A 24,717-nucleotide genomic window follows, 5' to 3' on the forward strand; every position below is an offset into this window, starting at 1 on the left:
GTCCCCAGGGAAACCTCCCAGGAGCCAGGTGCCTGAAACATCTGCCAAGTTTCCCTTTTCTGCACCCCGAGGAGAGAGCCAGCCTGTGCCACTGGTTCCCATGGAAACAGAGCCCTGAGACACCCCCTCCTCTGCTTGCACAGGAGCTCTTGCGTGCCCTTCTCCATTTTTTTGTTTTGTTTTGGGGGGTTTTTTTGAGGCAGCCAATCAGCTTCAACTTTCAGATCCTGGGCAGGAAAAAAATAGTCTGGAGCTGTTGACCCATGGAGGGAGGAGGACTGTTTCCTGAGCAGAGGTGGCCCAGGGTGTCTGGCCCGGCTGGACTTCCAGGCCCGCCTGGGCCTCACACTGGGCAGCGACTCAGAGGACACTGGATGCCCCTCCTGGCTGCGCACTGGGAAGAGGTGAGGGCAAGCCCCCTGCAGCTGTCAGTCAGGGTCAGAGTAGAGGCTGAGCTCCTTGAGAGCCTGGGGGCCTTTCACCTGGTGACCTTGGCTCTGAGCAAGCAGGGACTTCCTGAGCCTGCTGAGTCCTTACAGTGGCCTTGGGAGGGAAATGTCATTATCTCTGCAGCTGATGAAGGTTAGACCCAGAAAAGCTAATGGATTTGCCCAAGGTCCTAGGTTAGAAAGTGACAAAGCCCTAAGTGAGCACAGGCCTAAAACTGCACACACACACACCCCACCCCCGCCCGCCCGCCCCATGCTCCATACATGGGCTTGGAAACTTGCCAATCACGCCACCCAGGCCAGGCCTGGCCTTAATTATGGCCTGGTCTGCGGGGGTGGAACCAGAGAAGCCCTCCCCCACCCCAGGTTTGCCCTGAGGGCTGAGCTTCCATTACCCAGAGAGGCTTTCCTTCTGAATTAACAAGTTTATGAGCTTCAGCTATAATGAAAGGAGGCAGCTGCCCTCCCCTGGGCCCCTACACCCTTGGGCCCGGGGAACCTCCCACTGCAGCTGCCACCAAGGGGGTCCTCCTCCTAAAACACACTTCGAAGGGTGCCCCACCGTGCTCTTTGCCTCTCATCCCCCCACTCTCGGCAGGGGCTTTTCTAGAGCCCTCCCAGCTGGTCCCGCACAGGCCCCTGGGGATGGCAGGAACGAAAAAGGACAGGAGAGCAGGGCTCCCCACCTGGGCCTCAGTGGGTCCAACAGTGGTGTGGGTATGCGGGCAGTGGCAAACCCTCCCTGAGACTGTATGGGAGTTTCCAGAGATTCTTTGGCCATGCATCAGCCCCAAGGACCTTGCCTTGTCAGCCATGAACCTCAGCATGATGGGCTTCAGCTATGGTTTTCCTCATACTGGGGGGTGGGGAGCCCGAGGATGAGGACATCTGGAAGGGATGTTGGGCTTCAAGACTCCTTCAAGGAGCTAGAACCCAAAGTCTTTGACCAAGGCAAGAATGACCAGACCCTTATCATCACCCCACCCCATCTCATTGTAATGCTCCCTCCCCCACTTAGAGTAACCTGCCCTCCTCCCTTCTAGGAAAGGTACACAGCCCACTCCTCACCCCAGTCCTATAGGGGGTTTATGTACCCCCAACCAACCAGCAAGTGTATCGTAAGACCCCTCTTTCCCCAACCAATCAGCAGGTCAGCAGGTTATCAAGAGACCGCTCTTCTCCCTGGGCTATAAAAACAGACACAACCATGTACTTGGCATTGGCTCTCCCTGATCATCAGGAAGTCATCCTGCTGCACTTGCAGTGTTTCTTATTCAATAAACTCTACTTTCTCTCCACCTCACCATGCTCAATAAACTTCTTTCTTTTCACCCTGATACAAATCCAGAAATTCTTTTTTGATCCACGTGCACAAAAGGGGGAAGGAAGGGATCATCTCAAGCCTGGAGGAAGGTTGAGTTTCCTTATGTTACAACATCTGCATATCTGCATATATCACTTTTTTTTTTTTTTTTGCATACATCACTTTTGAGAAGGCAGTGGCGAGCCACCTTAGCTGCCTTGGGGGTCACACCATCCCTACCCACAAGTCTTGGGGTCTTCTGGACTTTCTTTGATTGTTGCTCACAGTCCGCTCCACTCCAGGCCCAAGTTCAAATCCCTCCTCCTCAGGTAGTTCAAACCTGGCTTCATGGAGTCCTCAGCTTGCATCTTTTTTCAGACCCTTTCTGGCCCCAGTTCTGCCTGCCGCTGGCTGAAGGGCACAGAGAGTCAGACAGAGGTGCTCAGTATATTTTGGGGTCCCACCAAGTGCCCCTGTTGATGAAGAACATCTCCTCTAGGTGGAGGTGGGTCTCACCAGGCCTGTGGAGGCCCCGAGAAATGTCTGTTGCCCCCAAACAGCCCACCCCAGGACGCCATGAACATGTCACCATGAGCCAGCACAGCTGTGCAACTGGAAAGCCACCTGATGCAGCCTTACTGTGTGTCTTCCACTGGCTCTGGAACTTTCTTCCACTGCCTGACCACCTGCAAGGTGGAAAGCCAGCAGGCCCGGATGTACCCGCTACAAAGATACAGTGGTTCACTTCACAGCACACAACAGTCTCAGCTCAGGTTGAGGCCTTGGTCAAGGTCAAGGCCAGCCCTCCTGCTGGGTAGCACCAGCCTTCTGCCAGCTCAGTGAGGTGGGGCCTCATCCTGAACTGCGCTCTGGGTCTGGCAGAGGATTGAAGCTACTGCTCTTGCTCCTGTGGGCACCTCCATGGGTCCTCAGAGCCTTGCCATCATCAGGCACCTCCCTGTCTTCCTTGTGCCCGGGGTATGTTACTTGTGCACATCAGTGGGCCTCGGAGCCCCAACACCACAGGCAGCTCCGCCTTCCCTCAGCTGGGGCCGTCCACCCTCCATTTAGCCTCCATGCTGACCCCCCTCACAGGAGACACTCATCTGGGTCAGCAGCCCTCTCTCTCCCTGGCTCTGCCAGCAGAACAGCCAGCCTGTCCTTGCTCTTTAGACCTTGTAGAAAGGCTGGGACATCAGGTTGCTGCAATTCTCACACTGCAGGGGATGCCGGGAGCTCTCTGAAGGCTCCCTTTAGTATTTTTAAGAATTTATTATTTTTTTTACGGCTGCACCTGCAGCATATGGAAGGTCCCAGGCTAGGGGTCGAATTTGAGCTACAGCTGCCAGCCTATACCACAGCCACAGCCACAGCCACAGCCACAGACACAGCCACAGCCACTCTGGATCCAAGCTGCATCTGCGACCTACACTGCAGCTTGTGGCAACATCGGATCCTTAATCCCCTGAGCAAGGCCAGGGATCGAACCTGCATCCTCATGGATACTAGTCAGGTTCTTAACGTGCTGAGCCACAATGGGAACTCCCTGAAGGCTCTCTTTAAAGTCTCTTCCTGGGAGTTTCAGTTGTGGCTTATCAGGTTAAGAACTCAACTAATATCCATGAGGATGTAGGTTTGATCCCTGGCCTCGCTCAGTGGGTTAAGGATCCCACGTTGCTGCAAGCTGTGGTGTAGGTCCCAAACACAGCTTGGATCCAGCATTGCTGTGGCTGTGGTATAGGCCAGCAGCTGCAGCTCTGATTTGACCCCTGGCCTGGGAATGTCCGTATGCCACAGGTGCGGCCCCTAAAAAGAAAATAAATACATACATACATACATAAATACTCTTCCTTTTGGCTTGATGTGAAGGGTAGGTCCCCCACCCCTCCCCTTGGGCTCAGCTTACCTCCCCCAAATCTCCCCTAACCTCATAGCTGACTCCTGGGTACCCTCAGCATGGCAGGTATGACTAAATAGGGCTCAGGCTGCCTAAAAGCTGCATCGCTGGCAGGCAAAGGTCAGGGGCTGGGTGGGGTCATCTCTGTGTACCCCCCCCCGCCTTCCCCTTACCAGGTGCTGGGGTGTTCAATTTGTAGGATGGGTGACTGCTAGCTGCTCTGGGGGTGGCACATCCAGGAAATGCAAGGAAGGACTGGGGGCCACACAGAAGGGGCTTCATTCCAGCAGCACGTGGGGTGTGGACCAGGCTTCAGCCTCCTAGTTCAGTACCTGCATCCAGGCCTGGAGAGATGGGGCACTAGGAGCTAAGAGCAGAGGGGCCCTGGGTCCCAGGGTGAAAAGAAGGACCTGTCCTTGACCACTCAGAGCCAGGCTGCAGGCTGATACCCGAGAATTCAGGTATCACCTGAATTAAAAAGTGCCACCATTGTCAGTTGATTCTTTGGGGTAAGTTGCACCCTTTCCGCCTGGCCCACATCCAGTCCTGAGCCTTAGTTTTCTCAACAATAAATAGGTGAGTAACAGCGCCTATCTTGTAGTGAATTCGTGTGAAGTGCTTAACCCACTTCCTGATTTATACTCAGAGAACAATAAGTGAAACTGTTTGTCCCCTCAGGTAGCCTGAGTGGGTCCCTGGCCACACGGCGGGCCCTTTTTTACACACCTGGAGCCAGCCAGGACTACCCTGGCAGCCACCTGGCACCTGACTCCCTGACTCACGTGTCATTTCTTTGGCAGAATCTGCCACGCATGGCTCAGGGTCTTCTCTCTGGGATGGCCAGGCTGGCAGAACTCCCAGGGCCTCCAATCTGTCACCCCTCCTGCCACAGGGATAGGAGGGACACCTGGATCACAGCTCTTTGGAGATAGAGCCTCCCTCCCACACACCCACAGGGGATGTAGCTGGCATTGTGCCAGGATCAGGGCATCTGAATTCAAGGTCTGGTGGGGCTTCAACTTAGGGGACCCTGAATCAGCCACAGAGCATCTCAGAGCTGCCTCAGCTCAACCGTGAAACAAGGATAAGGATCCCCACCCCCTCAGGGAATGTCCTGAGAACAGATAGGACTGTGACCACAAAGGAGCTATGTTTCATACATAAAGTAGGATGAGCATTTTAGGATCCCCGTATTTTAAAGCTGGGCATATTTGTAATTTTCTTTTCTTTTTACAATACACCTGCAGCATATGGAAGTTCCTGATCCAGGGATAAAATTGGAGCTACAGTTGCAGGCCTACGCCACAGCCACAGTAACACCAGATTCCAGCCACCTCTGTGACCTATACTCATGGCAATGTCAGATCTTTAACCCACCAAGTGAGGCCAGGGATCAAACCCACATCCTCACAGACACTATGGTAAGTTCTTAACCTGCTGAGCTACAACAGGAACTCCAATATATTTTGTTCTGTGGCTATTTCTGTCTGTCACGTATAGAGTACCAGCCCCACCCCCAGGTTACCAGAGTTGACAGTGACACTCTCCAAACTGAGACCCTTTGAAAAGTCCAGGTTCAGTTGGCTGGGCCAAGGTTTCTGGATACTGAATTTAATGAGTGACAGCCTTTCCAAATTCATAAGGGGAAGATCAGTTAATTTCTTAAGGACTATTACTTCCGATCATGCTAGACTAGATAATTTGGACTAAATTCCCAGCTGAGGACAACTAAAAGCTGCTCAAAAAAATATTTCGTAGAGTTTGACTAGGGGCATCAGGGAGCAAAGAAGGCAGTAAAAAAACTAGAGTGTCAAGATCTGGGAAAAGAAGGAAGCCCAGAGATTTAAACCTGGCACCTGGGGCTATTTTCCCCCTTGGGGGTCTGCCGATTCCAGAAGCTACTGCAAAGATGCTGGGCAGAGCTCTTAACAGCCTCTGGGACTAAGTAGGTAAAAACTAGATCCACCAAGAGCAGGGGGGTACCTGGAAAATCTTTCATGCTTTGGGTTGGGACCCCTGAGGGTTAAGGATCTTGTGTTATCACTGCTGTGGCATGGGTTCAGTCCCTGGCCTGGGGATTTCTATATGCCATGGGTGCAGCTAAAAAACAAACAGACAAACAAAAAACAACCTGGTTTGCAGGATCCTAAGCCAACTCCCTGATGTAAACATAATCCTCAAGGAGCAAGATCTATGCATTCCATGCTTCAAATTATTTCTACAGGTTTTCAGAAAAAATGTCTGGTGCTCAATTTTTGCCAAGCATGTGAGGAGACAAGATCACACTAACAAAAACCAAGAGAAATAACAGACACTAGAAACAGACTCCCAGAGCCTCCATATTAGGGAGTTATTGGACTTTAAAATAACTATACTTAGTTTTCTCAAATATATAAAATACAGTTTTGATACAGAACTAGAAATGATTTTTAATAATTTTCTATTTCTATTTGTATCCCATCAATCTTATTCTTTAAATACAGGGTGCCACAGCTCCCCACACAGGGCAACAGATGAAAAGTAAGCCAAACATTCTCTTGGAAAAGCCAAAAAGAGGGAATTGTGTTACATTCAAGAATGCTTTTCTGAGAGTGTGCCTGCAATAGTGACAATATTGTATAGGCACCATCCCAATTTCTAGTAGCAAATTGGTTGCTGCAACTAAATAGACACTGCCTGAAACTTGGCAGATTACAATCTTAAGGGCTTTGCTCCTTTGAACAGGGACCCATCTCTCCCTTTGCTTGTATCTACCTAGACCCAGCTCTGCTCTGGCACAGGGCAGTCATGGAAAAAAAAAAAAAAAAAAAAGGCAGCAGCTTTTGAGTATTTGTTTTGCGCCAGGCCCCTGCCATGGGATTTCCATACATGGTCACAACCCTATGAGGCACCTATGACTATTCTCCCCATTTATAGATGGAGAAACTGAGGTCTAGGGGCCCTCAGATCATGTTCAAGGTGCCTCAATTGCCAAACATTAGACCAGGATGTGAAGCCAGGTCTGCCTGCTCCCAGATGAGAGCCCCACTCCCCACCTGCTGGTTGCTGGGGTAACCCCTGGATGCCCACACTCAAAAGGAGGTCTTAGATTCTCTGCTCCAAAAACACACATTAAACACCAACCGCATCCAAGGCCCTAGCCTGGGAGAGCGGAAAGAGCCAAGGCTTAGCCAAGTGAGAACACTTTAATGGATCCCGGGTCCTATCCATCTCCTCCTCTCTCTTCTCCTCTTTCCCATTTCTGGAACTCAGGGTCCAGCACGCAGGGAGGGCATAGGGATGGACTGGGGACAGCAGTAGACCATGTGCACAGGATAGAAGGGACACAGTACAAAATTCTGCTGTGGCCACCAGATCTCTCCTGGGAAAGCTGGGTGGGGGCTTTCGAAAAGGCCTCCTTCTAGGGAGCCAGAGGGGAGCCCCGGCTCCAGCCCACGTTCCAGGTTGCTTCCCAGGGAGCCTGTGCTCAGAGAGGAGCCAAGGGACAGAGAGCAACGTGATTTGCAGGCCAAGGTACAGGCCTCCCTCACCGCCCACACTGGGGCCAGAAATCCAGGCCAGCCCCCATGGAGGGCCCCAGTCCCTGAGCAATGCAGGGCTCAGGGGCCATGAAGCAGAGTCTGCAGCCAGCCCAGGCCCAGGCCACCATGGCCCCTGGCCTGCTTGCTGGCTCTACCTGATTAATGTGGTTGGGCAGGAGGGGTGCCTGGGGGCCAGCAGGTAGCAAGATAAGGTAAAGAGGTGACAAAGGGGGAAAAGGGCTTTGGGGGGGATGTAAAGGCTTGGAAGGGGACAGAGAGAAGAGGGGCCAGAGAGGGGCCAGAGGAGGAAAGGGGGCAGGGAGCTTGGAGAGGAAGTGGGGGAGGGACAGAGGGACAGAGTAAGGGTGGGCAGGGCCTTGTCCCACTCAAGGGGCTGAGGAGGGGGATCCACCAGCAGAGAAAAGGCTCATCCTGGCACTGACACACTGCATAAGGAGGATAAGGGAGAGACACCTGGAAGAACCTGTTGGCTCTGAGCCTCTACTGACGTAAAGTATGTTTGTGAGAATGAATGAAAGAGTCTCGAGCAGAAAGAGGTGCCAAGGGAACAGCAAGATGGGGTCAGGTAACAGGAATCGGGGGACAAATCCAGGCCTGGATGCTGGCCTGGGCTTGGGCAGCAAGAGCAACAGAAGTCCTCTGGTCCAGGCCAAGGCAGCCCCGGGCATCACCTTGCAACTGACAAGTCTCCCAGTTCTGGATTAAGACTGAAGGGGAGGGAGGGGAGAGACGAGCTCAGGCCTGTCAGTCCCAGCCAAGCCCCAGAACCTTCCCGCTACTAGAGACCCCTGATCCCAAATCCCCCGTTCCCTTCTCACCCCCACCCCGGCACCAAGGAGTGAAGGGGGTAGGGAAACTTACTCACGGGGGTCCTACAGCTTCAGGGAGGTGACCCGGGGGATGTGGAAGAGCTGTGTCTCCTCAGAGCTGGTGGAGCTGCAGCATCGCAGGGAAGGAGTGGGTGAGCCCCAGGGCCAGACCCTCAGCCCCACACAGCAACAAAACCAGAGCCTGGAATTTCTCGCCTCAGGAGCTCTCCAGGGGGAGGAGGAGTTCCCAAAAGCTGTCTGGGGGATATGTTGCAGCAAGAAGGATTTGGGGCAGACACATGGAAGAACTTTCTGGCCCTGGAGCTCCTCAGAGTTTGTTGACTCTTTAGGGTCAGGCACAAACATCCCCTACCCAGGGGTCTCAAGAGAGAGTGGGGTAGGGGGCCAGTCCCAGTAGCTGAAAGGACCACTTCCTGGGTCCCTGCTGCCCCCACCCCTATCCCCAGTCCTGGCAGCCTCACCTGAGGCGTTTCCGGATGGGCCGGAAGTACTTTGAGGTCTTGACAGCAAAGACGATGCTGGGTATCAGGAAGAAAGTGCACCAGGCCAGGCAGAACCAGAAGGCGTTCTGGAACAGGATGTGAGGTCAGCTGACGGTGGTTGGGCAGCGGCATCTTCCCACCTCACTGGCACCCCCTTCCTCCCGACTCCACGAGGGGCGTGGATTAGCAATCTCAGAGCTGGAGGGAAGGACTGGGGGCAGGCCTGGAGCAGGGCCCTGCTCAGCTGCCCTTCCCATGGGGGCTTCATGTCCACCAGCCCCGATGAACTGGGGGACACTCACCCAGGGGTCAGCCACCATGTCACACAGAATCACACGGCCATTGTCCAGGGCTCCAGAGAGGGGCTGGCAGGTGGCAATGTGCTGGGTCACCTGTGGTGGCAACATGATGCAGGTCCATGCAAGACACCCAGACCCACAGGTGTTCAGAGAGGTTGGCAGGAACACAGATGGGCCCAGGGACACAATGGGGAGCCAGGGCACAGCTGTGCACAGACACACAGAGGTGAAGACATGTTGACGTCATCTCATCATTCATCCTCCCCCCGACTCAGTCACCAGCCAGTGTTAAGTTCCTACTGTGTGCCCAGAGCTGTTCTCTACATCACACTCTCACAGGGAGGCAACACATGTTTGTGCACTGTGCACACGCGCACACACACACACATGCATGCACGGACACAATCACAATTAAAGAAGACCCTTGCCGGCCTAGCACATGGTGGTGGGGGCAGACAGCCTGAAGGAGGAGATGGATTTCAAGGGCTGGGTGGCCTCAGACAGGCTGGGCAAGAGGACCAGCACGAGGAAGGGCAGGGAGCCAGGTGTGGACAGCAGGTTCTAGAAAGCCATGGCCAGCCAGGCCCATGGGCCTCAGAGAAGGGCTGTAGCAGAGGTTGAGTGGACAGAAGGCAGCCAGCCAGATGGTGGGTTTGGGAGTTTGGGTTCAATGCCGAAGGCCTAGGGCACCCCGGGGGCAGCAGAGGGTGAAGAGCTTGTCAGAGGATCTGAACCCCCACTCACCTCCTCTCTCACCCAGGCCATGTACTGGGAGAAGTAGCCCATCTCCCGGGTCAGGAAACACTCACTTTCCTGCAAGAAAGAGAGGGACCCTGGGCTGGTAGGAGTCCCAGGGTCAGCTCCCCTGCCCCCTGGGGCCTGGCACCATCAGGACAGGATGAGCTGGCTTTCCTGAGAGCCACAGTGACGGGGCAGAGCTGGGGGAGCCTGAGGGTGAGAGTCCCGTGTACCAGAACCCCTCAACTCGCCTCTGGCTCTGAGGCAGCCCCCTGCCCCTGCCCCCGCCCCATCGTCTCCGCTCACATTCCTCAGGATACGGATGGCCCAGGCTGGCAGCTCTCCTTCCAGGTGAGTGACATTGTCCAGGACACCTGAGGTCTCCAGCTGGGGGAAGGGAGAGGGGCTCAGCTTGGTGTCCTGCTCAGTCAGGGAACTGCCACTCATTCATTCATGCATTTGTGAACTCAACACACCATGTACAACACACTCACCTAGGAGGGGGGTTGGGTGGGGGGGTTAGACCCTAAGGACACAGAGACCAAAGATAGCAGTCCTCAAGGATCTGCCACACCCCTCATTTCTTCCTACCCCACCCTCAACCTCCAAGGGGACCAGGTGGAGCAGGCATGATCCCAAGACACCCAGGCCCATATTTCCTTCCTCCCTCTGCTGCCCACCTGCTCCACCCCCTACCCCCCATCCATCGCCAGCAGCCACCTGGAGATGTGGGGCAGAGGACGCCAGGGCCTGGACACTGAGGTTGAGCTTAGCCTGTGAAGGAGATCAGAACTGGTTAGGGGAAAAGATCACTGGGAAGCAAGTCTGCCCAGCACCCCTCCCTCTGTTAGGCCCCTCCCTGCTTCTCCTCCCTGGAACCCCGGTCTCAAGCTCCCTGGGCCTCCAAACTTACCAAGAGGTTCTGCTGGGGGAGGACCTTCTCCTGATGGAGGTTTCTGAGCCCTTGGGCCTCCTTCTGCAGCTGCTGCCCCAGCAGAGAACTGCCCTGAGGGGAGACAGATCAGAATGGCACTGTGCCTGGGCCAAGACAGCCCTGCCAGAACATCCTTTACCAAACTGTTCAACTAGACAGGGAGGTGGGAAATGGGCTTAAGGCCGAAGACTGTGGCTTCCTTAAGCTCCTGGGCCAAATCTAGCTTTGGGGGCCTGAGCCCAAGTTCTAGGTCCCACCGTAGCTCGCTAGATGCCATAGAAACTGTCCAAGAGTGGTACCTGCTGAAACAGACAAATTTGCCTTGCTCCACCCATCACCCATTAAGGGGGGATGCGGGAGTGCCTATGAGATGTTTTGAAGACAATTTTTTTGTTTTTTGTCTTTTTGACTTTTCTGGGGCTGCTCCCGCAGCATATGGAGGTTCCCAGGCTAGGGGTCTAATCAGAGCTGTTGCTGCCGGCTTACGCCAGAGCCACAGCAACGCGGGATCCAAGCCGCATCTGGGACCTACACCACAGCTCACAGCAACGCCAGATCCTTAACCCACTGAGCAAGGCCAGGGATTGAACCCACAACCTCATGGTTCCTAGTCAGATTCACTAACCACTGAGCCACAGTGGGAACTCCCTGAATAGAACGTTTTTTAACTCTTAATATTTATAAACACAAAATGCTATTTTCAAGTAGAGTTTAAGTTTGCAGAGGGCATTTGTCCAGATCTATTGTGCTCTCCTCACAGTACCTGTGTCAGTGGATTCCACAAGCAGTAAGCCCCTAGAAACACCTGCCCAAATGTCAGACCAGTTGCCTTACCCAATCTGAGGTAGGGGAATAACCCACTTGTAGATATGAAGACACGAAGGCCCAGAGAGGTAGCATGATTTGCCCAGGGCCACCCAGCCAATCGAGGGTAGAAATCGAGTCAGGACTGACACTGCAAAGCCCTTCATCCTAGCCAGGCACCCACAGCCTCAGCCTCAGGGGTGGGGGTCCTCAGTCCTCTGTTTGCCCATTGGGGTCTCTGCTCCCTTCTCACTTGGGTCTGGGACAGTCCTTCCAGCTCCTGGGCCAGCTTCTCCATGCTGGTGTTCACCACAGGCTTCTGGATCTGGAGACAAGAGAAGCCAAGAGGGCGTGAACCTCAGCTCTCCCAGCCCCTGAATTCCCAGTCTTTTCAAAAGTACCCACACCAGCTAAGTCTACTGTGATACATCAGTCACAGCGGGTTTGACCTGAAGCTGTGAGATATATGAGACCTTTTCCATTAGAAAGAAAGAAAAAAAAAGTGAGGCGCCCTCTGGTGTAAACCAATGGAGAGGTGATGTCCCACCAGCCTTAGCTACAGCAACGGGCTTCAGGACCACGAACAGCGACGTGTGCTGCTCTGCTGGGGCACGTTCATTTCCGCCCAGTCCAGGTGGTAACACCACCTGGCCTGGGGCCAACAGAAGAGGCCCCACGGACCCTCAGAGGAGCTGAGGGAAGGTGGAAGGGCAAGGCAAGTCGAGACATCTCCCACCTCCCTTCCCTTCGCAGGCCCCTGTGTTCTGCCACAGTCTGGCCTGTGGTACCCACTGCTGACCTCGACAAGGAAGCTGGGATAGTGAATGTTCTCGAGCCCGCTGCTCTGCAGGGCCTGCAGGTCCTGGCGGGCAGCTGGGCTCAGCAGCTCCAGATTCTTCACTTCCACTTCGAGTTTCTGCAATTCCTGCTGCAGCTTGGCCGTGTACTAGGAGGCAAGGGGGCAGGGTGGGTTTACGCCCAGTGGCTGAGCCAGGACCCCAGAGCTGCTATCCTAGGTGACAGGTCACCTGGCCCTCAGGGCCCCCACTCTGAATGCTCATGGCTCCAGACAGGCTCCCAGCAGGCTTCTGCTTCCCACCCCACCCCCCCAAGTCCAACTCACCCCTACCAAGACCCCTCTCTCTTCAGCACTCATCTGGCTACAGGACAGCAACACAGACCTTCCCAGGCCATCCAATATAAAACAGCTTCCCTGGCCCACCGATCACATCGCCATGTGTTGAGGTCTTCATTGCACCTGTTTGCTATGCTCTTTTTTTTTTTTCTTTTTTTGTCTTTTTGTCTTTTTAGGGCCATACCCGCGGCATATGGAGATTCCCAGGCTAGGGGTCTAATTGGAGCTGTAGCTGCTGGCCTATGCCAGAGTCAGAGCCACAGGGGATCCGAGTCGTGTCTGTGACCTATACCACAGCTCACGGCAACACCGGATCCCTAACCCACTGAGCAAGGCCAGGGATCGAACCCTCAACCTCATGGTTCCTAGTTGGATTCATTAACCACTGAGCTACAGTGGGAACTCCTGTTTGCTATGTTCTTATTTGGGTACTTGTTTATGGCCATCAGCTCCATAGTGGGTGGGGGGCACCTTGTCTGCCCACTCTGTACCAAATCCTCAGTTTCTAGAGCAGAGGCTCTCATGTGGTGGGTGTGGTACAAGTTTGTTGAATGTGTAAGAATGAATGGATGAGTGAGTGAATAGACACAATCACACCTCTAAGACAGAGCACAGTTTAAAACAGGACTCGACCTTTTCCAACCATTGTTGGGAGAGATTTAAAGGGCATGAAATTCAGCCTCGGTGTTGAATAGATGAGACACTGAAGCTAGAGAGGAGCATCAGAGGATGGAGCCCAGCTCGGTGCCCCTCTCCCCATCCCTGATACCGCCTTGCCCAGAGGGAGAAAAGGCCCATCCTGTCAGGGCGGGGGGTGGGGGGTGTTCCTTAGAGCAGCATCTGTAACAGGTACAGGGAACGTCTGAAGGTGGGCAGAGCCCTCCTGGTGCCCTGGAAAGCACACCTTGTCTTACTTACCTCTGCATCGTCAGCTCATTATTATCTCCTTGGAGGACAAGTTCTTCTAAGGTCACACTTGGTATGTTACCAGATGACCCCCAAGCACTGCCCAGTCCCTGTGGACCTGAAGCCCCATCTGCCCAGACTCTTCTGTGACCTAAACCCCTCCCTTCCCTGGACCGCCCAGGCCCCCTGCCACAGCCTGTCCTGGCCAGTCTGCACCCTGTGGCCTCGCATGAGGACAGCGCCTGCTTGGTGGACCTCTCATCAGATTAGAGATGCTGAAGGAGGAGGCTGCTACGGCATTAGAGAAACTGCTTCAGGTTCCACAGTTCAAGGCAGGGGGTTGGGACAGAAATCTGGACCACTGGGCTATGCTACCCTGTGGGCCAGGACCTAGTGGTGGGTTCAAGAGCAGCTGGAAGGTTTCTGGAGAGGATGCAGAACAAGGAGTCAGCATTTTAGGAGGAGTAAGGAGAGAGGCAGGTGGGAGAAATGTGGGTTTTCCCAGGATATGCTGGGGAAGGGCTCCTGGGGGCCCCAGAGCCACAGCAGCTCCCCTTTCCCTCATTTAGGCACAGAGGGAGGAAAGGAGGCAGGGCTCACAGCTTCTGTGCACCCCTAGGAGAACCACATGCTCGGAGTACTTCTCCTCTCATAAGGTAGCTCTTCTTTTTCTTTGTTATAGAACTGTCTCTTGCCAGCGTGGAGAAGTCTCTATAGTTCTACAAACCGAGTTCTGGCAAAGTCCAGTGATTAGGAAACAGGCTCATGGTGGCGATGTGGGTGTTCAGATCCAGCCACTACCTACTGGCTGTGTGAGCTCAGGCGGGGGCTATGGTGACCCCTCCTCCAGTGGTATCCAATTTCATCACCATCATTTCCACTACCACACCCCCTTCCCAACCTCCCTACTCCCAACTAGAGCATCCCAACCAATGCCTGGCCTTGGTCACCCCAGCCCTCTCACTCACTGTCCAGGCCTCAACCTCAGCTGTGTTGACTTTTTCCCAGAGCACAGCGCTCAGAGCTGGTCATTGCCTCCAGGCATGCACGCACTCACCCACACACCCTGGAACCTTCCCTGGGCTCTAAGCCATAGGCCAGGCCCTAAGCTGGCACTTGAGTCCTCTGCCTGTGAGGTACCTCAATCACTCTTACAGACTTTTTGGGTTCAAGGGGATGACCCCTCCACAAAAGCACGACCAGAAAAGGGGGGAATCTGCAGGAGGGGTTCCCCGTGGTGTTTCAGAAGATTCTCTCACCTGGCTGATATCCAGATGCTTCTCCAAGTCATAGGAGTCGTTGAGCTGCAGGACCTTCCAGAGTGCGGCCCCTTGTTTGCACTGCCTGAGGAGGAATCACAGGTGTAGGAGATGAGACAGAAGGAGCGCAGGTGGGGGCTGGTGACACCCTAATGGGACACTCACTTCAGCCTCTCCTCATACCCCGTCCCCCAGCCCAGGCCTCCCACTCACTGATAGGCCAGGAGAATGCTGATGTTCTTCTTCAGGCCGAGAAGCTGGGACAAGTTCATGGATGAGGGCAAGTTCCCTGGGGTGTCTGCAAACTGCGGATGGGGCACAGAGTAGGGGATGGGCCTGGAGTTGGGGGGTGAGGCCACCCCAGCACAAGGCCTAGTCCCACAGCGCCCTGGCACAGCCCAGACCATACACACTTCTGTGACTCCAGCCCAAACCTGCCTCTAACTCAAATCACCCCTGGACCCTAACTCCTGGCAGGGACATTCCCCATGAATCTCTAGGAGGAGGCCAGTCTGGTCTCTGGCAGAGGATCCAGGCCAGCATCTCGGCTCCCCTGCTGGATGTGATAGGGAACCAGGAACCCCAGTTCCCAGACTCAGCGTTAGATCAAGGGGCTCAGGGCTGGGTGCCACCCCTCAGGGTCCCTGCCTGGGGGCTGGACAGCCTCCCAGAATTGCTGGCTCTTTTCTCTCACCCTTTATTTATTGCTGGTTTTCTGCCCCTTCCCCATCTCCATCATTCCTCTTGTCTCTCTCCCTCTTGCCCCCTTAGGCTCCCACTTCCTTCTAAACCTCTTGCTCTGCCTACATCTGTCTCCACGCCACTCTGGGTCCCAGAGCAGGGCAGGCCCACCTCGTAGAGCTCCCCGCTCTCCCAGCTCCGGCACACCAGCGTCTGCACATTGCCGCCCACCAGAAAGGTGACGAAGACAAGAAGGATGAGGGGCACGGAGAAGAGGAAGCTGAAGCCCACACCCCTGGGGAAGGTGAGGACAGGATTGAGATGGGAGGGAAGTGAGAGGTAGCCTTGGACCATACCCTCTGCCCCCATCTCCATCCCAGGGCCAGCATGGTCAGTGAGTCAGCCCCCGGCCACTTTAGGGAAAGGAGCTCAGAGGACTCAGCCTCCAGGGCAGGAGTGAGGACTCAGAACTGCTGACTGTCCCCCCACCCCCACCCCCCACATAGCCAGTCCCCTGGCAGGCCCTGGCAGCCTAGAGGAGAGGGCCACTCCTTTGCTCAAAAAGCCAGGATGGGAGTTCCCACTGTGGTGCAACGGGATTGGCAGCGTCTTGGGAGTGCTGGGACCCAGGTTCAATCGCTGGCCCAGCACAGTGGGTTAAGGATCCAGCATTGCTATAGCTGCAGGTCACGCCTGTGGCTTGGATCTGATCCCTGGCCCAGGAGCTCCATATGCCACAGGATGGCCAAAAAAAATAAATAAACAAGGAGCCAGGCGGGTTGGCCTTTGGGCCTAGGGCACATGGAGGTGATCAGCTCCAGAGCTCAGCCTCAACAGGGCCACCTGACATGGCCAGCCATGACCTCCAGCAGGGGTGGCAGCAACCTGGAGCATCTAGGTAGGATCTGTGCTGCTGACCAGGGCTTCTCTGTGATACGGGCATGGTCCCATCCTGGGGTCTAAGGCTTGGAGGGTGAAATGCAGGCTGGATTTCACTCACATGAGCCTTTGGCTGGGCACCCTTTTGGCATGACCAACCTGCATAAGTGAATGAGGCAGCCCCGGCCTTAGAATGGGACTAGTCTGAGAATAGCCAACAGATTCTATCTCTGGTGGTCATGTCCTATGAGTGGTGCTGCAGATGCTGGGTTAAGAAGCATTTTGAGATTGTCTCCAGGCTCATCGATTATTAGAGTTGCCACCGGTTTGGGAAGGGGAAGCACTGCTTATCTGCCCTTCCAGCTCTAGGCCAACCCTTTGATACCAGTGAGGACGCCAAGGCCCAGATGGGTTCTAATTTGCCCAGGGCCACCCAGCAAGTTGGCCCAGAAGCAGAACTAGAGCTCAGTCTCTTGAGTCCCAGGACTGGCTCCTGCAGCTACACTAGGCTCCATCCATAGGCAAGAGAGCAACATGCCAGCCCAGCAGGGAGAAACCCTACCCCTCTCCCAAGCCCTCCTTACACCATGAGGAAACGGGCTCCGGCCTCGCCCTTGGCTTCTGAGTGGCTGGGGTCCTCCCTGGTAGAGAGCCCCCAGATGCCCAGGGTGAGGCCCAGCAGGTTACAGACCACCACAAGCAGGACCATGGAGCACAGCACGCAGCCCACAATCCACCTGCCGAGGAGAAGGTGGAGTGTCACTGAGAGGAAGGTAATGGGCATAGGAGAGGCCAATGGAGGATCTAGTGGCTGGGTAGGACCAGATCCCCAAGGCTGGGGCTTACGCAGTGTGGGGTGGATGCTTCCTAAGGCCCCACTATTCCTACTGGGTCCCCAGGCTCAGATCCTCAGGGCACACTGCCCAGGTGGGGACACCAAGGTCCAATGAGTCAGGATCTTGGCTTAAATGGAAGCAGGGACTTAGTACAAGGAGGGTGATGAGGGCTAGAAACTGGGTGGCTGAGAAGCTGAGCTGCCCATCCCACCCCCCTCCCCCCAGGATCCCAGGCACCTGTACTTCTCGTATCTCTGCACCCGCTTCAGGTAGGGGCGGCTGCTCTGCTCCACCTCCTCCAGTGCCCGGCTCCAGCGAGAAGCCGCCTCCCAGCCTGGGAACGCTTCCACCAGGGTCCTCAGCCCTGCAGGCTGCTGGGCCACCACTTTCTTCAGCTCTGCCCAAAGCAGCAGGGGCATATGGGATGGAGAAGACACCCAGGGGCCCAGGGAGGAGATGGATGGACAGGAAGAACATCTGGGACACACAGAGGTGGTCCACTCTCTGTCCAGGCCCAGCCAAGAGGACAGCCTTCACCTTCTCCATACCACTGCCCCATTCCTCTTGCAACAAGCCTCTTTGGTGGGGGTGGGGTGGGGGCATCCTGGGCAGCCAGCCAGCCCAGCCCCTCAGGCGGGACCTCACCTGTGACCACATCAGCCGTCTGCAAGGCTGCCAGGAGCGGAAGGGCATTGAAGGTGCTGTTCTCCTGCAGGAACCAAATGCAGCTGTGCCTCCTGCTCTCTGCCCAGGTGTCCCAGCTTGGGGACAGGTCCAGAGAAAACGCAACCCCATCTGGTGCTCCCCACCCAGGAAATCAGGAAACAGCTTCCCTTTGCTCTTGGTCAATGCTTTCTTCTCCCCTCCCTTTGGTTTGGCCTGAGCCAACTCCCGCAAACACTGCTCCTTTCTGTCCCCACCCCTTTTGCCTAGACTATTGCAGTAGACTCTCAGCCACTCTGCACACAACTGCCAGGTCTCTTTCCTTAAAGTCCAGCTCCAACCTATTCTTCCAGCCTCAGCTCCCACTTCCTTCCTCCTGGAACCTTCTGCTCTAGTCACCTAGCACAGCTGACTCATTGTTTCCCTGGCATTTTCCAGGCCCTGGGTCACAGGTGCTGACTCACGCTGCACCCTCCCCCCACAGCTGGGCTCCACCCAAGAGAGCCTGCCTGCCCTCAGGGGCTCAGCTTGCAAGCCTGCGCCTTGCCATCCCCAGCCCCAACCCCCCAACCCCTTGAGGGCCCTAACTCTTCCTTCTGAGCTCCAGGCCTGCCTTCCCCATCAGACCGTGTGCTCTCAAGGATCAGCATTGTGAGCCCACAGCCCAGGGCACCACTTGGCAGATAAGGCCCTGACTTGACTCAAGTCTTATGTTCAACTGGGTTCCCACCCCCAAGTGGGTAACTGAGGCCCCTGGCATCTGAGTTCCCAAGTACATGGGGGAGAAGTCAGAGAGACCAGTGCAGGCACTCACCTCTTGGACCATGCTGGAGAAGTTGGCCTCTGGGACACCTTTCAGCCGATGCAGGACATCGTCTACTGAGGGTACCTGAAATGGTTTAGGGGGTAGGGGGGTATAATGACAAAGTCCACAGAGAGGCCTGGGAGGGATAGAAGGGGGGGCAGAGGCCTCTGAACACTCAGTGTCCTTGTGTGCAAGAGGGGGACTATTATAGCCCCAAAGACCCTGGGTGGCAGTGAGAACTCAAGAAGCTAATCCACATGAGGCTCACAGCACAGCGCATGGCCCAGGAAAGCTCTCGCCCAGCTGCCAGGTTGACGGCCATTAACCCTAGGTGCGTGGAGAGGGATCAGGAGTCCATTTCAGGAAATACCCAGGACCCAGGCTGCCCAGGATTCCCGGAGCAGCCAGCTTCCAAGGGGCTTCCGCTCTGGGCCAGCACCTGGTTGAAGTCGGCTCCCAGCTCCAGAGCATGGGCTCTGTTCAGGGCCTCTGCGCAGCCCTGGCAGCTGGGCTCCCGCAGCAGGGCCAGGAGACGTTCCCGGTGGCCCCGGACAGCTGGCCCCAGGGTCCGCTGCCCCTCCTGCAGCTCCACGGAGGTGGCGTTCAGGGCTCGGAGGTGGTCCACGGAGACCTGCAGGGCTGAGAGACCCACCTCTGGACTCAGCAGTCTGCACTGCTACCAGTGGCCTCCTCGGAGGCCTTGCGAGAGGCAGAATGTCTTTCCCGCCCCCACCTGAGGGACCAGAGGTCATTAATCTCTGCAGTTAGGGTGGAGACTGCCCCAGGGCACACTAAGTCAGGAGTGGGCAGGGATGCCAGAAGGGACCCTAGGATAAAGCCGTGGGAAAGTCAGGGGTGGGGCCTGCTGAAGGGGCATAAGAAATGCAGGCTGGGTGAGGGCAGGGCCTGTCTCCCCAGAGGCTCTCACCCTGGCCCAGGCTGAGCACTGAGGCCAGCATCTCATACACTGTGCTCTTGAGCTGGGTGTGGATCGTGTTCCCAATGCTCCCGCCGACACCTGGAGAGCACAGGGCAGTCCATAGGGCTGGGCCCCAGAAGCCTAACCCACCCCACCCCCTGCCAGGCTATCCATCCTCCCCTGGGCTCCCCAGGGTTGTCCTGCAGCAGGGGGCTGCTGCGCTGCTCAGCTGGGCCCGATCCCTGCCTCTGAGAGGGTGTTCCCAGGGGATGAGGGGATGAGAGGGCGTCCCCAAGGCAGGCCTGGGCAGGGACTGCCAGCTGGAACCCTCACCATCCAATTCCTCCAAGACTTGCTCCTGAGGAAGGGAAAACTGCTGTGCCATGGCCTGCAGCTCCTAGGAAAACACAGGGTCACAAGTATGTTCTTTCTCTGTCCCCAGACAGCCCCTCTCCTGTCCTTTCCCCAGCCCTTCCTGACCCAGGACAGCAGGGCGTCCTGAAGATACTGTGGGTACGTTTATGGATAACAGCAAGCCTCCAGCAGGGGGCAGTCATGTGCATGCTGGAAGGCATACACTTTTTTTTTTTTTTTTTTTTTTTTTTTTTAGGCTAGGGGTCAAATCAGAGCTATAGCTGCTGGCCTATATCACAGCCACAGCAACACAGGATCCGAATTGCATCTGCAATCTACGCCAGAGCTCACAGCTCCTGGCAATGCCAGACTTTTCGTTACAGCTGAGCTACAATGGGAACTCCACTTTTTTTTGTTTTTTTTTTTCCTTTTCTTTTTAGGGCTGCACCCGGGGCATATGAAAGCTCCCAGGCTAGAGGTGAAATAGGAGGCACAGCGAGCCCCAGTCACTGGCCTATGCCACAGCCACAGCAATGCCAGATCTAAGCTGCGTCTGCAACCTACACCACAGCTCATGGCAATGCCAGATCCTTAGCCCATTGAGCGAGGCCCAGGATCAATCCTCACGGATACTAGTCAGGTTCTTAACCCACTGAGCCACAATGGGAACTCCTGAAAGGGACACACTTTCTAATTTGCAGGACCCACCCTATTCTGTCTTGCTTAGCCCCTACACCGGGGGACGTGGGGGTAAGGGGTCACTTGGTGCTCACCAGGGGGACATCGGAGACCAGACCCCGGAGGCTAAGCAGAGTCTCAGACACAGCCTCGGCACTGGGACCCATGTGCTCATGAATGCGCTGGTTGGTCACAAAGGCAATGACCATACCGATCCTGAGGGGATGGAGGAGGAGAAAGGGGCTGGCTGGATGCCCGGGGGGGCCCCTTGGGCCTCAGCCCACACCTCCCACCTGACCTGGGCGCCCCTCACAGCAGCACGAGGGTGGTCAGCAGCAGGAAGGCCATGAGGGTGCCTCGCTCACAGGCCATTGCTTTGTGCTCCATCTTCACTCTGCCCCCACAGCGCCGGCGGCAACGGCAGCAACAGAAGCAGAGCCCTACAATGGGCACCACCGCGAGGTAGAGGCTGGCGATCACAGCACACACCATGTAGCCTGCCTCATACCGCACCACCTGGGATGAACAGCAAGGCAGAGGGGCTGTCTTAACCCTCCTGTTCCAGCTCCTGAGATGCCAGCGGGAAACCAGAAGGGAAAGGAGGCACAGGCCCGATGGGGGGAAGGGGCAGGAGGCACATCATACACATCTCCTTGAACTTTGAGAGATGCACAATGCCTATTGCTATTTACTATCTTACAAAGGGGGAACTGAACTCCGAGAGGTGGGGCTCACTGCAAACTCCTCGGCCAGTTAAGGACTGAGCTGTGGTGTGAAGTCAGAAGAGGGGAAGGTACCTGAGACCCCACCCTGGGGGTCACCCAGCAAAGTAAGCCTAGCTGAGGAGGCCTTTCCCCTTCTGCCCCATGCACTCACCCTGAGCTCCCTCCCCAGGGAGCAGCGCCAGTGCTCACCTCATCCACGTTCACAGAGGACGGCTCGTTCAGCAGGACCTTTACCAACTCTAGGGAAAGAGTCAAGCTGGATCTGGGGACAGCGGTTGCCCTAGCCCTGTGTCCACCCCCACTGCCAGGTGAGGGTGGGTTCTCCAGAAGCGGTCCTCCCCGGACCACAATACCCCGGGAAGGCTTTGGAGGGTGTGGCTGGCCCACCGCTCCTCCTGGACCTTCCAGGGAAGCCAGCAGCCTGGCTGAGAAAGGACCTTGTCTAGCAGCTCTTTCCCTAAGAAGCAGGGGACAGGCTGGGAGGGGTCCTGCAGCCCCTCCTGGTCCTCCCAATCCCTAGCACCACCAGACCCAGAGAAAATCTCATCCAGCTCTTCCAGCACTTCCCACGTAATTTCCTCTACTTTAGGACAGGGAAAGTGAGGCTCTGAGAGGAAAGGGGGTTGCCCAAGGTGACTCAGGGAGGTGATGTCCTGGGTGCCCAGAGCTTCTGGGAGGAAGATGGGGGGGCGAGCGTTGGGGACCCTGCCCTCCAAGTGCCTGCGAAGGGTGAGCGCGCCCTGCGGTGGAGGAGGAATTAGGGTGCAGGGTGGGGACCCAATAGCCACGGAGGCCCTCCCGGGGAAGGGGCACACTCACCGGCCGGGAAGGGGTTGAGCTGCACCACAGAGAGGAAGCGGCGCACGGTGCTGTAGAGGGAGTCCAGGGGTCCCGGCGCGCGGACGCGAGGGGCCAGCCACCGGGCCCTGGCCGCCGGGGTGAACGCCAGGCGCTCCACCCGACCCAGGGCCCTGCAGTCCGCGGCGGCCGCGCCCGCCCCCGGCAGGCTCAGGGCCAGCCCCAGGCCCAGGCCCAGCAGGGGCGCCAGGAGGCCCGGCGCGCGCACCATGGGGTCGGCCGGTGGGCTGCGGGCAGGTCGGGTCCGGGCTCAGGCGGCCGTGAGTGCGGGCAGCGCACAGGGCAGGCCATGCATCCTACACTAGACTCGGTCCCGCCGCTCTCGAAACCGGCCCGACAGGTTTGGGCTACCTGGGCACCCGCCCGGAGAGCGTCCAGGGCAGGGGCGGAGGCCTGAGCTGGGGGGTGGGGGTGGGGGCAGGGCCTGGTCCGGACCCGCCCCCAGGGGCCCGGGGTGGGAGCCTGGGCACTCTGCCCTCCGCAGATGCTCCTGCGAGGGCGGCCTCTGAAGTAGGCGAGGGAAGCACCTCGGCTCCTCTGGATTATCTAGGATGGCCCACTTTCAACTCTTACACTATGTGCCCAGACTCAGCAGCCAAACCTAGAGCCTGGGAAAACAGCCATCGGTGAAGCTCTGGCCCAAGCAACCAGGTTCATGTCCCAGCTTCCTCTGTCCCCTCGAGTCATGCCCGGGCCCTCTGCCAGGCCAAACTGGGCCAGAGAGGCCACCAGGCTGTGTCCAGAGCGACTCTCTGAGGGGCCACTCAGATGGGCACTGGCCTTTGCAGGGTGAATCCCAGTAAAGGTGTGTCCTTCCGCCCAGCAATGTCCCATCATCCAGTCATGACAGAACGCTCAAGAATATGCCCAGAGATGTGCCTGCACAGGCCTCTGTTTTGTCGATGGCTGTGAGCCCAGTACCCAGAGGGAACTTATAGTTGAGCAGGTCGTGGGGAAATATTGTTAAACGGATGGATGATGTTCCCATCAGCGTTATTCATGATACAGGGCACAGCCGGATGAATCCCTTCACCACCACCGTGAAAGGATTGGGAAAATGAGCATCTCACAGTGGGCAGTCATTAAAGAAAATGATGTGGAAATGACTCTTTTGACCTGCAAGCTACTCACAGCGCACTAACAAGTCCCAGTAGCTGATTACAAAGTCATACCTGGAATGAAGGCATAAAACCTCTGAGTGGCATCTTTGGCAATTTTTCATCCTCTTCTGCTCATCTGTGCTTCCTAATTTGCGTGCAAAAAACATGTGTTCCTTGCTTTCAAAGAAGTATCAGAAATTCCTTGTGAGTTTCCATAGCAGTCCCCACGGGAGCCCTGGAGGGAGAGCTGGGTCTGTCTCTGCGACCCCCAAGCTCAGCCCTGGTTGTCAGGGTGGGTGAGGGGCACAGGGGTTTGGGGCTGCTCGCTGGGGTCCTTGGTAGAGAAGTGACTTAGGTTTGAGTCCCCACCCTTCCCACTGCTGTCCCTGCAGTTTTCTCAGAGCCGGAACGGGGGGCGGGGGGAGAAGACAAGAATAAGCAGTGGTAGAAGGAAGAGTCCAGTTAATAAGTTAATAACGGGGTGCGGACAGGAAATGTAACCTCATCAAAGGGTGACTCAGAGCTGAGGCTCAGGCTGCAGCAGGGAAGGGGCTGGGGGTGCTCCTCAGGTCCCGGGATCCAGGGCCAGCACCTCCCCTGGAGCCCCTGACCCCTCTGCCCTGTTACTGTGCCCAATCGCTAAAGGCAGGCTGTTCCCACTGCTCACCCTTCCCTTCTGACTCACCTGAGCTCAGGACCTGCCCTGGGGGCTCGCTGGCTTCCTGGAGGCTGCCATCAGGAAGGGCTAGTCTCCCCAGAGCCCCCTGCTCCTCTTCTCTCTCCTCCTCCAAAGTGAGCTGTTGGAAGGAATTACTGCCCTGACCATCACTTTCTTTTTTTCTTTTCTTTTTATGGCTGCACCTACAGCATATAGAAGTGCCCAGGCTAGGGGTCAAATCAGAGCTGCAGTTGCAGACTTATGCCACAGCCACAGCAACGCCCAATCCTGAGCCACTGAGCAGGGCCAGGGATCAAACCCACATCCTCACAGACACTGTATCAGGTTCTCAACCCACTGAGCCACAACAGAAACTCGACTCTCTAGCTTTAGTCCTACTGCCAGCAGGCTGGAAAGGGCCCTTTCCCAGCTTGCTAGAATCCACCTGTGGTGCAACTAGCAACTGCCATTTAGTCTTCATTGTTTTTTGACCTGGGCTTCCCAGTAGCAGGAGAGTGGAGGTCCCAGCTTCCCCGGGAGGATTAGAAACACTTGTAACTTTGGGAAATAAGCAGCCCAGGCCCCCAGGTCCTGCCTCCTCCCCACCCTCTTCTCAGCTATTGTAATCGAGCCAATCAGTTGCTACTGCTATTGTTTTCATGTGTTTCTAATATACTTTGAAGATAAGAGTTCTGCCAAGAAAAAAGTGAGCCATACCAAGCCTCTTTTTTAGCCTAGGGGCAGGAGGGTTGATGGAGATACTGAATCTGCCTATTTGATAGATGGGCAAAGTGAGGCATGGAAGAGGGAACTTTCCCCAGCCAGTGGCCAAGCCAGGAAGGAGTCTTCTTCTGGAGCTGGATCCTGATGGAACAGTCTATCATCAGACTGGCTAATCAGCCCCAGTCTCCTCCCCTCCACCCAGCCTCACCTGGGAAAGCACATGGGGCTCAGGGGTCAGCCTTGGGTGCTGGAAAGAGAAA

The 24,717-nt window shown here is 56.1% G+C and overlaps 1 protein-coding gene across 10 annotated transcripts; it reads right to left on the minus strand.

Moving 5' to 3' along the window:
* On the minus strand, positions 838 to 24,314 carry PROM2 (prominin 2). 10 transcript variants are annotated; one of them, XM_021087063.1, is made up of 27 exons: positions 24,227 to 24,314; positions 23,762 to 23,873; positions 23,149 to 23,253; positions 21,938 to 22,584; positions 21,308 to 21,357; positions 20,707 to 20,909; positions 20,489 to 20,609; positions 19,695 to 19,758; positions 19,371 to 19,460; positions 18,882 to 19,081; positions 18,452 to 18,526; positions 17,620 to 17,683; positions 17,212 to 17,371; positions 16,723 to 16,875; positions 15,431 to 15,554; positions 14,792 to 14,883; positions 14,579 to 14,663; positions 12,078 to 12,224; positions 11,532 to 11,603; positions 10,454 to 10,546; positions 10,261 to 10,314; positions 9,847 to 9,927; positions 9,547 to 9,615; positions 8,806 to 8,895; positions 8,483 to 8,589; positions 8,053 to 8,127; positions 6,059 to 7,898 (listed from the first exon to the last, which is right to left on the minus strand). In XM_021087063.1, exons 4-26 carry the CDS (start codon positions 22,185 to 22,187, stop codon positions 8,064 to 8,066), a joined length of 2,508 nt encoding a protein of 835 aa, XP_020942722.1. In that variant the 5' UTR covers positions 22,188 to 22,584; positions 23,149 to 23,253; positions 23,762 to 23,873; positions 24,227 to 24,314; the 3' UTR covers positions 6,059 to 7,898; positions 8,053 to 8,063. The 10 variants fall into 10 exon arrangements, with proteins under 10 accessions (XP_020942727.1, XP_020942728.1, XP_020942722.1 ...); XM_021087068.1 differs by lacking the exons at positions 6,059 to 7,898; positions 24,227 to 24,314 and adding an exon at positions 838 to 2,163 and having other exon boundaries at positions 23,762 to 23,948; XM_021087069.1 differs by lacking the exons at positions 6,059 to 7,898; positions 24,227 to 24,314 and adding an exon at positions 1,909 to 2,163 and having other exon boundaries at positions 8,057 to 8,127; positions 23,762 to 23,948.

This window comes from Sus scrofa, chromosome 3 (genome assembly GCF_000003025.6).
Source record: "Sus scrofa isolate TJ Tabasco breed Duroc chromosome 3, Sscrofa11.1, whole genome shotgun sequence".
Lineage (NCBI taxonomy): Eukaryota > Metazoa > Chordata > Mammalia > Artiodactyla > Suidae > Sus > Sus scrofa.

Bases quoted from the DNA above. Each gene is read 5' to 3' on its own strand.
- PROM2 (XM_021087068.1), bottom strand. From the start codon at position 22,187: ATGGTGCGCGCGCCGGGCCTCCTGGCGCCCCTGCTGGGCCTGGGCCTG. The intron at 14,664-14,791 runs GTGAGTGGGAGG...ATTCCTCCTCAG, and splicing joins AGCATTCTCCTGGCCTATCA to GCAGTGCAAACAAGGGGCCG. The intron at 9,616-9,846 runs GTGAGCGGAGAC...TCTTTCTTGCAG, and splicing joins CCATCCGTATCCTGAGGAAT to GAAAGTGAGTGTTTCCTGAC.